Raw genomic sequence first — 15,081 nt, forward strand, 5'->3', positions numbered from 1 at the left:
ATCTGGAAGGGACCTATCTATTCTGTCATTATTTACTTAGTGCTTTTAACCCTCTGGTGCTCTTCAGTTATATTTGACTAAAAAAAAAATGTTTTTTGCTTGTTTTGTTAACTTCGTTTGAATACGAAGCTTGGTAAAGGTTTTGGCACTTGTGAACACATAACAAAAGAAAATTGTGGACATGATTCGAAAAGGTTAAATGGTCCTGTAAAACATATAGTCACACTTGCAGTCTAAAATGACTGTATTGGTAATGAATGGGAGATTAATTTTATCTAGTGAATTTTATCTTTTAGTACTGCAGCCAAACAAAATCTTACCAAAAGCTAATTTTTTGAGATATCAAGATTACATTTTGAGCACAAGTAGTTTAGATCGCTTTGATTGTCTTGTAGTTTTAGAGTAAAACGTGATTTTGAAAATATATATATTTCATATAAAATTTTAAATGGTATTTTTGTGCATTCTTCCTAACAATACACGTCAAATTAATTTTTTTTCAAGTTAACTTTTCTTCAATTCAGCAATAATCTGCCAAGTGTCGTCTTTGAAAAGAGATCAAACTTAAGTCTGTGCTCCAAAGCATAAAACAGTTTAAGTTGGAAATTAAATTGAATAAATGGATTCTTAATCTATTATGAATATAATTTAGTAAACCCCCCCCCCCCCCAAAAAAAAAAAAAATACTAAATATTAAATAAAAAACATTATCAAATTCGCATTATAGATTTTCTAATTTGAAATAGTGGATTTCACCATTGCTAAAACAATGGTAAACGTGACAACACCTTACTTTCTTATGCAGAGCACAAACAATTATATTGGACCCCTCTGACATTCATTAAATGGACACTGACATAATAAATTCTTTTATGTTCACAAAAGATAAAAAAAAAAATCATAAGAGGTTTGGAATGACATGAGGGTGAGTAAACAATAAAATGTTTTTTTTTTTTTTTTTTTTTTACCAAACTATCCCTTTAAATGTGTGTTAGGTATATTCCCAAGTAAATAGTGAAAATGCCACAATTCACCACACCATTGCAAAATGTATCATTATGCAAAGTGTTAAATTAAAAGTCAGACCTTCACGTAGGGATTCTCCCTCCAAGGCGGACTGCTTGCTGTGGCCATGTCTCCATCTGATTCATAGTAGAACAAATTAAATGTCTCCTTACAGGAGCCAGGAATATTGGGAATACTGCCACAGTCCCGCACAGAGAACTTGAGCTCCACGTAGACCCGAAGGACTCCTCGGCGGGGGATGAAGTCTGTGCGGAGCCAGTTGTTCTGATTGGGCTCCAGTACGTTACAGACCTGGTATGTCCTGATGGGGCTCAAGTGGTCATCATATCCACTCACTTCCTCCCACTGAGAAGGGCACAACACACTGTCACTGACTGCACACTTTTGTAACTGCATGTAAATGCAACAGGTTATAACTTGTGACCTTCTTCACTCTTTATAGTGAAACCCTTCTTTGTATATATCTACTGAATGTAACAGAGGTTGTGTCTCACTGCAAAGGCTGGATCGCATTTGTTGGCTGCATATGAAGAGTTCAGATGCAAAAGCCTCTAAGTGCCATTTGAAATTTTCTTCTAGAATGATCATTTTTATAAAGCTTGTATATTTAAGTTCAGTGATTTCACTTAAATGGCAATGATAATTACCTATTAATTGTTATTTAAGTGAAATTCCTGAACTTGAATATACAAGTTTGACAAAAATCATCATTAAAGAAGAAAATTTCAAATGGCATTTAGAGGCTTTTGCATCTGAACTCTTCATATGTCAGGACACACACATATTCCCACATTGCATTATACATCATATTCAATAATATATACATAATCTTCAATATCACTTTTTAGATATTTAAAAAAATGTCAGGATGATATCCTGTCCTGATATCATAATGAATATTAATATGTCTTAGAAAAATATTGCTTCACTGCTTTTTAAAGTCTAAAAATGCAACCATGGAACAACCTATATACAGAAAGATGCAGTAAAAGAAACATCTTAAAGAAGACCTTCTTGAATGTGTGTCAAGATCAATTGATCTTATTAAAATATGATACTTTGACCTTCAAGATTCAGGTTAAAATGTCATGTAATGCAACTCCCCAAAAATCTACACATGAATGATTAATTGATGGTATTTGTAAAAACAAAAACATTTACTTTTTATATGTTGCCTTAAACATTTGAAAATGAAAATAATGATGAAGATGTGTACACTCGCATATTCAAAATGTTAGGAACTTTTTACTTGATGGAAAATGCCAATTTTAGAGTAATTCATTCGAAACTTTTCACAATCTGTCATTGATCACTATATTCAACATTTCCTATTTTGGGATTGGCTGTGATATCGCTTCACATTTTGGTGTTTAATACACTCTAAAAAAATGCTGGGTTGTTTTAACCCAATTTTGGGTCAAATATGGACAATATGGGCATTTTTGGCTATGGACAAACAAATTCTCACCGGAAAAAGTGTTGCATCATGTCTGATTGGGACACAGTGTCACACAAAACATAAAAAAATCATAAAATCTAGATCAATTGGTCGATACTTCTAAGTTGTGCCCCAAAGCAGCACTAAATGGAAGTAGGAATAATGAACGACTCAAATGCTCAATTAACGTCGGTGGTTAGGGTAAATACAAATGCTTTCTCAAAAGTGACATTTGGGTTCCCTGAACTTCTCACAACACAATTAAGAGGCATCGCAGCGAGTGGTAGCATGTGTTTATCTCCAGGTGTGAAGGAACGCATTACTTATGATGATGCATGCCTTTTGAGATGCCAGACATCGAGCGCAAGCCTGCGGAAAGGGCTGAGCTGCTTAAGATTGTTGCCATGGCAACCCATCATTTCCATTGACTGACTTCGCATGCACATTCCAAAGACAAATCATGCAACGGGAGCGAGTAGATTTTGGGTGGGGGGTGGGGGGGTGTCAAGCTTAAGGTCAGAATCGCTGTGGTTAATTTCTTCACCAGTCACATGTGTAAAATAAACTGCTGCTGTAAGTCTCCAGCATACATAAGTGCATTCTTGCAAACAGAGAGGTTGAGAGCGATTATTCTTGTTAATGGCCTCCTTTCATTTGTCTTGTTGAGACAAATGAAAGGAGGCCATTAACCACACATCAGAGAGAGGACCTTACTGACTGTGTGTCAAGATCAATTGGCCAAACATATTTGGTAATTTAACCTTCAATATTCAGGTTTGAAAACATCATGTGGTGCAACTCTCCGAGGTAAAAGGCAGTTTTGAAACAAATGTCTGCTTGATGATTTTCAGTTTTGCATTAAACGTACAGTATGCGATTTTTGGCCACCAGGGGTCACTCGTTTAAAATAATAACAAAAGACGTACTTTGATGACGTCGGGAAAGAGCGTGGGCTCACGGGAGTTGTTGTCGCTGTCAATGACAACCAGCTCAGCTCATGGCATGACATCATCGTTTCACAAAATATACGGATATACGGCATCTCTCTGTAGATTTAGCTTGTCAAGAAGCTTTAAATGCAACCCCAATGTTTACCTGTGTCATGCTTCTCCTGTCCCAAACCCTTCTCGTGTCATATTTTTCAGGTACATTTGAGCTTTAGCTAATGAGCTGGCTGTAGCAGCAGAACGTGCAGGCAAAGCGTAATCGTGGTCTATAACTATAACAGACGAATATAAATATTAATATTATGCTACTTCAATGAATGACCTATTTTAGAACATTTTTCATATATAGAGCGCACCGGATTATAAAGCACAAAAGATACTGCAGTCAAACGTTTGACTGGGTTTGCGTTATTCATCCACTATGTGCTAAAGGCTAAAGGGAATGTAGTAAGTGCGCGGTGCCGGAGGTGAGGCGTTTATTTAGTAAGCGTGGGCACGTACATTCGCAGCCTGACTCATATGAGTATTCAATGCGCGCGGCTCGCTGACCGCAACAGTTGGCTGTTTTGAATGAGACGACACGGTTACTGTGAACGGGGAGCGCTTTATGCGCGAGCAGCACCGGGGACAGTGTGTCTGTTAAGAGTGAGCGCTCGTGAGCGGGCACGTGATTTACACACATAAAAATACGTACTACTTTTTTTTCTTCGTCATTTTCTTTGCTTTATTGGCGGTAGTCCAGTGTTCCCCTTTGTGTTTGGCGGTTTTGCCGGGTTCCGCAAGGAAGTTTGAGAAAATAGAGGAGTCAAAGGTTATATGACGCCATAGACGGGCGACGAAACGGAAATAAAGAAACGTCCCGTGTCTTCGAATTAAACTATAAATTTCTCCGTAATTGAAATTTGGTGGAAACTGTCGGGATAATGTAAGTACACATCTAACAGAAATATATAACATAGATACAATTATTTGTGCTATTTTTAATGCAGAAAAAATACATATTGTGGCTTTAAGCCTTTGCGTAAGTCCACAGTTTTTCTTCTTGTTGTAAATCTGCTGTTGTAAGTTGCCATCTCTGTTGTAAATCTGCAATTGCAGTTATTTGTGAAATTATCAACTTTACGTGAGTTGTACTTCGGCACGGCACAGCATGGATGAACACAATGTTTGAGGAGAGTGTGTGGCTGTCAGTCGCCACACCGGTGTGGATACTGGCATTGAGAATCACAGATTATTCTTTTCCAACATAATAATTTTCAACTTCAACTTCCACTTTTGTTCTGGTTCTGACATTGCAGTAAATCGCGCTGATTAAATCTAACAAATCGCTTATCATATCACGCAAAACCGTGCAAATTATGCTCTCAAATTTTTGTTCTCAAATAGTTAATGTTAACAACGTCAACATTGTTTGACTACATGTAATGTATCCTTGTTTTCGCATGGGTCCAATTGTTGTCTCATTTTTTCAGTAGCTTCTCCGAAATCCGAACGCAGTGTTTTGGATTTTACAGCGGGTAAATCTGTTGTCACTGATGATTGTCGACGATTTGTCGATCCGTCATAAACTTGATAAGTTTAATTATATGAAGTGCTGTGAGAAAAGGCTTTAAATCTCCACCTCCTGCTTCCTCACAACATAGCTTATACTAACCGAGACTTTTTGTTTATGTGTACAGGTGTGACGTAATGACGCAAAGACAAGCCGTCTGCCATGGAAATCCACAACTACCACAGGAATTAAACACATTATTACAAGCTACCGCTCTGAATCGAGCTAACGCAAGCAGATAGTTTTGAACACAGGCTGGATATGTACAGTATTTTCTCAATATGTATTTTGGATCATTTTAACCCCCAAAAATCTACGGACTGCAGCTTTAAATCAAAAGCTTTTTAACAACGGATGAATATGTAAACGTATGGTATTTGGGGTAAAAGGCGCCCCTGCTGTTGTTGGGGAGGAAGGCACAGTAATTACATGATAATAAAGAGCAGTTTTCTATTTGTTGATATTACATGGTTAGATTCAGATAATAAATATCATAAATCATTATTAGATGTCCACCCTAGAGATAATCACCATATATATATATAATGAAACAATCATATTTTTTTAAAAAAAATATATAAATGATATTAATCATATTGTATAATAAAATCCCATTTGTTGTTACTCTTGTAAATCTATATTAAATTATTTTGCGACTTCAATGATTTCAGAATCTTTACTTTTTTAAATAATTTTATTTCTCTATTTTTAAAAAACATTTTTATATTAACATATTTTAATGACAGCATATCAAAATAAACAGTACACTAAGACATTATTAAAAACAAATTTATTTTAGTTGTGTAAATCATTTGTGCCTTTTGCACCATGCCGGTGAGCCTTTTACCCCAGATTTTTAAACAAAATATTTTGTTTAAATTTTCACAAATTTTGTTTTTGTTTTATTTTCATTAAAAAAATCTGTGGCTCCATCACTGTTCAAAACAATTTTTTTTTCATAAACTATGGGAGTAGTGAAAGCTAATTTTTCTGTTGTTCCCTATATGAAAAAATAATTTATGTTATTTGTAAAAACAAAAAAGTTGACTTTTCTTGCCTCAAACTGAATAAAAATGCATAATGATTAAGATTTGTACACTCACATGGATTCAAAATGTTAGGAATTGGGAAATCATAAGGAAGTCATTTAATTGAAACTTGGTACAAAATCTTCACAATCTTCATCATCGATCCATATATGTCAACATTGCACATGAAATCGTGGCACATTTTGGCATTCAATATGGACCAACAAATTAATTTAGATACCACAGGTACATCTGCAAGATGTCTGTTAAAGATCACTTCATCTGAAAAGATCTGCTGTTAACTTACGTCTGACAGACGTCTTTAAGATGTCAGTTTTACACACGTTCTAAATCATACACATCTTAAAGACATTTTCTAAACGTCTATTTGACATCTGACAGGAAACATCATATAGACATATTACAGATGAGCAAACCCTCTAAAAAAATACGTTTTCCTGAGGTAAACGTACATCAAATAGACGTCTCCGTGATGTACGTGAGCTATCCGAATTTTCACGTACATCACAGATACGTCTATTTGATCTGTGTGTTTACATCTGGAAGGACATTTCCTCTCAGATGTCAAATAGACGTTTAGAAGATGTCTTTAAGATGTAATGATTTAAAATGTGTGTTAAACTGATGTCTATCAGATCCCAGACAGCACAAGGCTGTTTGATGTATTTACATCTGGAAGACGTATTTTTAAGAGTGTTTGCTCATCTGCAAGACGTCTATAGGACGTTTCCTGCAGATGTCAAATAGACGTTTAGAAGATGTCTCTAAGATGTAATGATTTAGAACGCATGTTAAACTGACATCTTATAAACGTCTATTTGACATCTGACAGGAAACGTCCTATAGACGTCTTGCAGATAAGCAAACACTCTTATTTACATCTTCCAGATGTAAATTGGACATCAAATACAGTACCCTTGTGCTATCTGGGATGTTTGTAAACAGCAGATGCTTTCTAGGTTAAGTTTAAACAGACATCTTACAGACGTACGTGTGCTAACTGGTTATATCGGTGGTTGGGGTAATTAAAAGTGCCATTTTCCAGTCAATGCATGTGCTGATTAATTTCCACCCTTATGGACAATTGCAGACAGGAAAACGCTACAACACTCACCCCGCTTTCTGGATAGGTGGTCCACGCCAGCTCTGTAGTTGCCCACCTGCTGTCCATAAGAGTCTCTGCAAAACAGGCAATCAATGAGGCTCCGACAACAACAACAGCCTCCATTCCAAACACAAACAGAACATCACGGTGCTAAAAACTGTAATTTAACCGGCTACAAATCAAAGCACTTCACTCATTTGAATTCCCTGCATATGTGGAAGGGCCTAATCACTGTTTTCACTCCGCACACTAATAATGCGATCCGCATTTATCTGCCCACTCCAGCTCTGGCCTGTGGCTGATCTGAGAACAGATCCTGTTGCGTACCGCAGGGATGCTCGCTGTTTCTCTAAATACACTCCGATCAGTGGAGCAAAACTGCACGAGCCAGCTTCCGCAAATTAACCGCACACTCCAATGTTTTATTCACTTTGTAAGTCGGCGTCCGATGAAGCCGAGCGCTCGCTTCAAATTAATGTGACACGCACACATCTGCGAGCAAATCCATGGAATATTTAGAGCAGAACATCAACTTAGCTGATTAAGGCCCCGGTAAATACGTGTACGCGACGCGCACTGGCAAACACACACATGGTGTTTATGTGGATTGTGGCTACACCTCGCTTTAATGGTGCTGTAAATCACAGAGAGAGTTAATTGTGTGATGAAATAGCTGTAAGGGCATCTCGCTGTGTGAAATATTCATACATTTTTTTGGGGGGGGGCGATCTTTTGATGCTTTGATCAATTCCTTATGATCACATTCAGTCATTCCTCAAGGCTCTTTGCATCTGTGCATTCGGCTGCATCATGGGAAACAAAGTCATGATTTTCATCAGTTTTACACAAAGGAGCTTATTGCTGTCTGTTTCACACAAATGAGAGCACAGGATGTTCTTTGAAACTTTGTATTGTACAGTCAGCAGATTTACAAGACACATCATTATCCTTTGAAATCGTTCCTAACTCCACTAGACTTTTAGAATGTAAAAACTATAAAGACTGTGTTTGCTGGAGGAAAATAAGAATGGCGCTTATCTGTTTTAGCACAAGAAGTATATTAGCATGCAATTACCATTCAGGAAATACTCGTGTAAATGCTTTAAGGAACGTTCACTTTAATAAGTATGTAATGCTATGATAATAGGTGAAGAACACATTGCATCTATAATGATCAGGACACAGAGGAATTTATAGACAGATGACATAACAGGAATGTAAACAGATGACAAGACATGAATATTATCATTATAGTTACTGTTCATGGTATGACCGAGCCTTTAGTCCGACTGAAATCCAATTTTTGTAAAATCAATATGAGATTGTAGTTTGGAATCATCCAGAATGTGAACATGACAATCAGACTACAATTGGACTTAACATAAGGCGTTTAAAAAAGTGATGCGCAGTGGACACAACTCAAGCAAGGTATGCTACAAGTCTGTATCAATATACGTTATATGCAATATATTCTCAGTCAGTCAGATTAAAGCACCATTCACACAGAGTTTTTGCATTAAAAAATAAGAGACGGTGTAGAGTAATGGGAGGGGGGGGGGTGCAGTTAAGTTGAAGCCGCTTTACAACCCTGTCATGCACGACACACTGCAAACGACGCAAGATGTGAGCGCAATAGTCAAACGCAATCATTTAGCATAGGCACATAATGGGAAATAAGTGCACAAAACGGTGCTTGATTATAGCTCATGTAATAACAATATAATAACAAAAGCAGAATAACAATCACCCATACTTTAATCCACAGTAATGACAACCACTAACTGGGCTAAAACCATTCTCATTCGTTTTATATTTATATGCCACAGCGCCTGGAAGGCTTCTGACAGATGGAGTGAATTGACACAGGGGACCCTGGATGCATCTTTACACTTTTCCTCTTGTCATGAGGTGGCTGGCTCACTTGACCTCCATTGGAAGTGTAACTAATATAGTCTGTTAAGAAACCAGCTCTGAAACTAACCTATGAGTCAAACACCTACTCTTTCTCTCACACTCACACACATAGACACACACACTATCGATCGGGATCCTGACGCTGAAACTGATGAAGAATCGAGGTAGTCAAGGCCAAGGTGAAGGAGTATCGGGCTTCACTGTAGTTAAGAATTACTGGGACATGACCGAGGTGCATAATGATGCCAGCTATGCATGTACAGCACATATGTAACAAAATCCACTGTAATTTTGTAACATGGATCATTGCCAAGCAGCAATTTATTTTGAATGTGAAATTAATAATTTGCGAGCATTAAATTACAAGAAAGCGAGACTAATTGCCTTTTTGCATTTTTTGATTTATAAATTACATTGGGCTAAGGGACTAGAACGATGAGGAGACTAACCAATTCATAAGAGTCCTCGACAAGAAGGTAGTGTGAAGTCAACAAACCTTAAAGGTATCAATAGCTATTCCGAAACCACACCTAGGCTCAATGTTGGCACGTTTCACCTCACCACTGTTTTCAAGATAGCAACTGACTTGGATTTAATTTCAAAAATGCATTGTTACTTTGAAGCGACTCATTTTTCTCACCTAGTATAGTCCTTTGAACAGCTGTGATCATGCAAGCCAATTAACATGTGTGACAATTACACTGATCGTGGTGCTGCTATCATCACTATCTGGGTAAAAGCCTTTAGGGGTGAAATGTGTCACACCAGAGCAACAGGGGGCTTTCAGCAGTCCTAAACCATGTGTCACACGCAGCACAAAGCACATCTGAATATATAACAACTACATGCGATTTATTTATTTATTTCTTTTTACAGAAATGATCAAAGCAGAACTGATATAAGCTCATAAGACTCAACACTGGCAAGCAAATTAAATGTGGATGTGTAAAAAACGTCTTCATTTAACACAACGAATTGATTTAGTGTTTTTTTTTTACGGGTTGTTATAAAAAACAAAGGCAATGATGTAGACACACAACATTGTCTGTATCAATAGATGGACATGCCATAACACAAATATGTCACTGGTCATCTCACTGGTAAAGCTTCAGAAATAAAATTCCTCACATAGCCTACAGAATAAAACCGTTGGATATCGGAATTCTTCAGAATAATGAGAAACAAATTTAATGATAATAACTGACACATTGCCCTGGCATTAAAGGCTACACCGAATTCCCTCTTTTCATATGGCGTATTCACTTTATAAGCACAAATATTATAGCTATTTGCAGCCGACAGCACATTCAACTGCATCCCTGTCCGAAGAATAAAAGGCAGAATCGCAACAAGACATTTAAGTTTCGAACGCGAAGTTTTCGAGCCCGAGTCCGCGCGGTAATAGTCTAATACAGGTTTTTAAATGATAGCCTATATTCTGCATTTATTTATTTATTTCATAAAATGAATAGCCAGCTGATGACCACAACACCAGGTCGGAAACCGAGTAGCCCCGTAACAAAGAGCGTTTACACTTACCCTCAACAGCAAGAATAACGGGAACCCAAAGGCTGTATAATAACAGCGAATAATCCATTGTCATGAAGCTTGAGGTTCCAACATGAATAGCGTTTTGTCTATATGTCACCGGGACAGAAAGTCTCGTTAAATCTCAGCATACAGAGACTGGAGGGGCGAATTCACGCCTTGTAAAATTACAGCCTGAGAAAAAAAAATAATGCCCAGCTCCTCTTGGTTTGGTTGTTTTCAAATTTTTCATTTACAACTGTTCGCACCACGGAATCCACGACCTCTTTCGTGAGCGCAGTCTATCATGGTCTTCTACGTGTGTGGCATCATCCTCATCCTCAGTGTGAAAGAAGCTGTTGATTCTCTGCGACTGCACGGAGGAGTGCCAGTTGCGAGTAATGATGGGGGGGCAAAAGCTCTACTGGTCCCAAGGCATAACCCTGCGGGATTCCGCTGATAATTTACAGACCAAGTAGCCTACTCCCCCAAGGTATTTTATTTATGCATTTCATTTGTTTTAAGAGAGTGTTAATCGACCTGTATCCATTTTATTGAAAATGCCTTTATAAGGGAAAACAGAAGCCCCATTGGCAATTTGTGGCAAATCAGTAATGTATGGGTATTCTATTCTCTGATGCACAGCGCCACTGTTTGTTTACTGCAGGAATTGGTGTTCTGTATTTTAGAAGGGATCGACTTGGCAAATGGCCACGATTGGGATATTTGTGTAACAGTCACCCAACACCAAAAAAAGAAAAAAAAAAAGTCATCATCATCCAGCTTTCTGCTGATTAAATAATGGGCTGCATGTTGACAGGAAGGTTATGGGATACTGTAAACAATCTTCAAAGCTGTAAAGAAATGAATGATATCGTGCTGGGCATATTACTTCTGAAATCTAATCTGGTACTTATTACACAACAACATTTTTTAGCTAATCCAATCTGGTTACATTTTGGATTCATTTTGATCTTGCTGTTTTTTTATTTGGTTTAACATGAAGAAATGACCCACAGTTTTGAAAGGAGAAACAGAGAGAGGAACATATTCCATAAACTAAACTTGTATCAACCCAAAGTGTGTCTTCCATAAATTGCTTCATTATGTTTTCTTGAAAGTCTAATTACTAATTCATTATACAATCCAATTAACACTCATCAAATACAAATCCGTTTGATTGAACAACAGGAAGATTAGTGAATCTTTTGTCATGGTAATAACTTTAAGACATACATTTTTAGAAAGGAAGGATTGCAACAATGTATAATTGACCACAACAATAGTAATTCATCATGCATTACATTTCAAGTAAAAAGCTAATTTGGGGACTCTGACAAAGAGATGCATTTTAGATGTCTTTAGTATGTGTTTTGTTTAGATTTTGTTGTTATTTTGTTCTGTGTCTAGGAGATAATTAATGATCTGTTGGATTGTTGGATCTTTGCTCTTCTGTTGCTAAATAAACCTTAGAAAAACTGCAATGCAAAATAATTCCCGCCTCTTTTTCTCGCAAAGCCTTTTGTTTGGTCTTAACACCTCGAATTGCTGGAAGATCGTCGTGAAAACTTCAGTTTCAAGTCATAACAGCAAAGAACGTGATAAAATCTCTGGCGAAAAAAAATATGATTCACACACTGAAATACAACCCAGCAGGCGCACTACACTTTAACCCAATCATTGCATCATGGTAACTGGGAAATCAGGGGAGATCATTCAAAGATTTGTGGTAAACTGAACACAAATTCAGACTCTTGAGAGGGAAACGTCTTCGATCTCCGGGTAAGACAATCTTTGATGATGCAAATATTACCTGCTTCAGAGAACGCTTAAATCTCAGGGATTTGATATGGTCTGATCATTTGATTTAGTCCTGCTTTCACCAGCAAATGCGGAAAGACTCTGATCAAAGTATCTCACCGTGTGCAACATAAATTCAACCATTGTAACGCATGCAATACTTCAAATTCTTGGGCAACCTCACATCTGTTTCAAGTGGCAGATGTCAACAGAACCTTGTTTTTTTTTTGTGTGTGTGTTTGGACAGGTAGCCACTGGCAGAGGTTGGCTGGGGAACAGGAAGAAGAGAAAAAGATGAAGGAGAACAGAGGGAGGGTACCGGAGGGCCATGCGCCGAGTCAATACAGTAAGCTGACAGAGGTGGATAAAGCACTCCCCCTTTGTGGCTCGCTTTCAAGACACTGCTGAAATATAGAGCTGCTCGGGCCACACGGGTGCAATAGACAGGTGAGGCGATGAAAACAGCTTTCAGTTTGTCACTGCTGAGCCTGCGAATCACAGGAATATTGAGCTTTCTCTGAGACCAAGAGCAGAGCTGGTAAATGCTATCGCAAAGGTCACTGCTCTCTTCTCTTTAGCCCTGAACTTGGCCAACTACGACCAGATAATGGATTTCTTTTTCAGTCATTTAAGCATTTGATCATTAGAGAAGCAACAGACCATATAGCTGTGACCCACTTCCTCCCGCTATTCAAAACACCTCATCACACACTTTGTTTTCCTTTCTTTGTAGAGATCGTCAAGGCTTCACTGACTCTCAATTTGATTTAGAGACCAGCCGATGACAAAAAACAAATGTTGACATTCGAAACAGCATGGGGGTAGCCAACAACGGACACACAGAAGGTTACATTTTGTCTCATTATATATCCACAATTTAGGATAGTTTTGTCCCTGTCGAGACTGAAGGACAAGATCACTTCAGTTATAGTTTGTATTCAAGCTTTTTTTTTTTTTTAATCAGTTCATGAATTTGAATGCTCTACTGTTTTGAAAATAGATATCGGCGGTTTCAGTTTCGCCATTTCATTATTTTAAAGATGCACTCAGCGTCTGTAAAATGTCTGCTAAAGATCTGGAAAGCATCTGCTGTGTAAAAACATCTGATAAACGTCTTAGAAAAGGTGGTTTTAAATACTTTCTAAATCTTAAACATCTCAAAGACATCTTCTAAAGGTCAGGACAGCTTGTTCTCATCCTTTAGCATCATATAGGTGACGCTATATGACAAAACGGCACATGGCACCCTTTATCGTTAATATAACACGCGAACCCAAGGCGTCATAAATCCTTTAGACTACCCTACCCTACCCCACACCTAAACCTACCCATCACAGCGCGTGTTATATTAACGATAACGGGCGCCATGTCCGTTTTGTCATATAGCGTCACATATGACGCTAAAGGAAAAACATCTATATTACAGTCGCAAACACTCTGAAAAATACATTTTCGTACGATCTGCTTAAGTACCACTGATGGCTATAGGTTTAGGGTTGGGGTAAGAGGTGGATCTTCATGCTTCTATCTTTCCTAAAAATCGTATGTATTTGTACAAATCAAGTCATACAAATTCCTATGAAATCGCCACCTTTTAAAATGGTCATGGTGGTTGATGGTGTCTGGAAATACTACATCCGCTTCTTGTCATTATCATGGGACCTACGCCGTCAATTGAATCACTTTGCTGCCATTCACAACTCATGTGTGTCATAAACAGCATTTCCCATAATCCTCCCTGGCACCTAGCCATGCACACCTGGATCTCATCTAGCCCTCATCATTGCTAGCCCTATAAAGAGCACAGAAACACACTCGCAGGGCTGCCAACTTACACTCCTGATTTCTCACGCTGATGTGTCAAGACTGAAAGATAAGTTTATCTATAGGTCTATCTGTTGAGGCACTCGCGATCGACTAGTTTTAGCACAAATTAGTTAAAACATCCTGTGATCTTATCTAGAGCGAGCGTGCATGCGAGATAGAGGTTGAGCTCCTAACCGCGGCAACCCAAGCTAAACTGAAAAGTTGGCAGCTCTGCCACAGCCATGGGCTGCGTCCGGAAGTTTAGGCAGCTGACTTGTTTGCCTCTCTGCAATATTAGGCAATGACTTTGCAGGCAGTGTTTGTGTACAAAGGTACCTCACGAAACTGATTTTGGACTGGTTTCTAAGGCCGCTTAGCTTGGTGAGAACTAAGTGGATATTTAAATGGCAGCGGCTATTTGCACTAAGAGCAATAGATGCTATTTAAACTAAGTGCAAATAACGATAGATCCTATTTACACTAAGTGCAAATAGCAACTAGGTGCTCTTTTACACTAAGTACAAATAGTGATTGCTGCTATTTACTTTGTTTAAATAGCATTGCATTCTATTTAGAGGATAATGGATTATATTCTATCTATTTATTTGCCTTTTCTTAACAATATGGTTTTACACTAAGTGAAAATAGCAATAGATTATATTTACACAATGTTAAAATGGTATTTTTTTTGCAAGTGGTAGTAAGGTGCCACTTATACTTATAAATTCTGGCAGATCCTATTTGCACCCCAGTGTTGTTGTATATTAAATGGTATGCAATAATAATCAAGTGTAAATGATAATATTTTTTACAATTATTAAATGGATGCTGCCTTATTGGGACAATAAAGCCCTCCATACACCTATAACCAAAAAAACAAAACAAAAAAAATCGATTATTAAACATGCGTTAGACAC

General features: G+C 37.8%; 1 protein-coding gene across 1 annotated transcript in view; it reads right to left on the reverse strand.

Annotated features, from left to right (window-relative positions):
- The window catches only part of ephb3a (eph receptor B3a), a 41,822-nt gene extending 30,734 nt beyond the window's left edge, over window positions 1–11,088 (reverse strand). The window contains exons 1-3 of the mRNA XM_039661265.2: window positions 10,571–11,088; window positions 7,127–7,191; window positions 1,087–1,371 (exon numbers count right to left, since the gene is read on the reverse strand). Of these exons, the coding sequence (XP_039517199.1) occupies window positions 1,087–1,371; window positions 7,127–7,191; window positions 10,571–10,634 (414 nt within the window). The 5' untranslated portion in view covers window positions 10,635–11,088. The remainder of the gene's footprint in view (window positions 1–1,086; window positions 1,372–7,126; window positions 7,192–10,570) is intronic.
- Between the last annotated feature and the right edge of the window lie 3,993 nt (window positions 11,089–15,081).

This window comes from Pimephales promelas, chromosome 5, assembly GCF_988280905.1.
Source record: "Pimephales promelas chromosome 5, fPimPro1.hap1.1, whole genome shotgun sequence".
Lineage (NCBI taxonomy): Eukaryota > Metazoa > Chordata > Actinopteri > Cypriniformes > Leuciscidae > Pimephales > Pimephales promelas.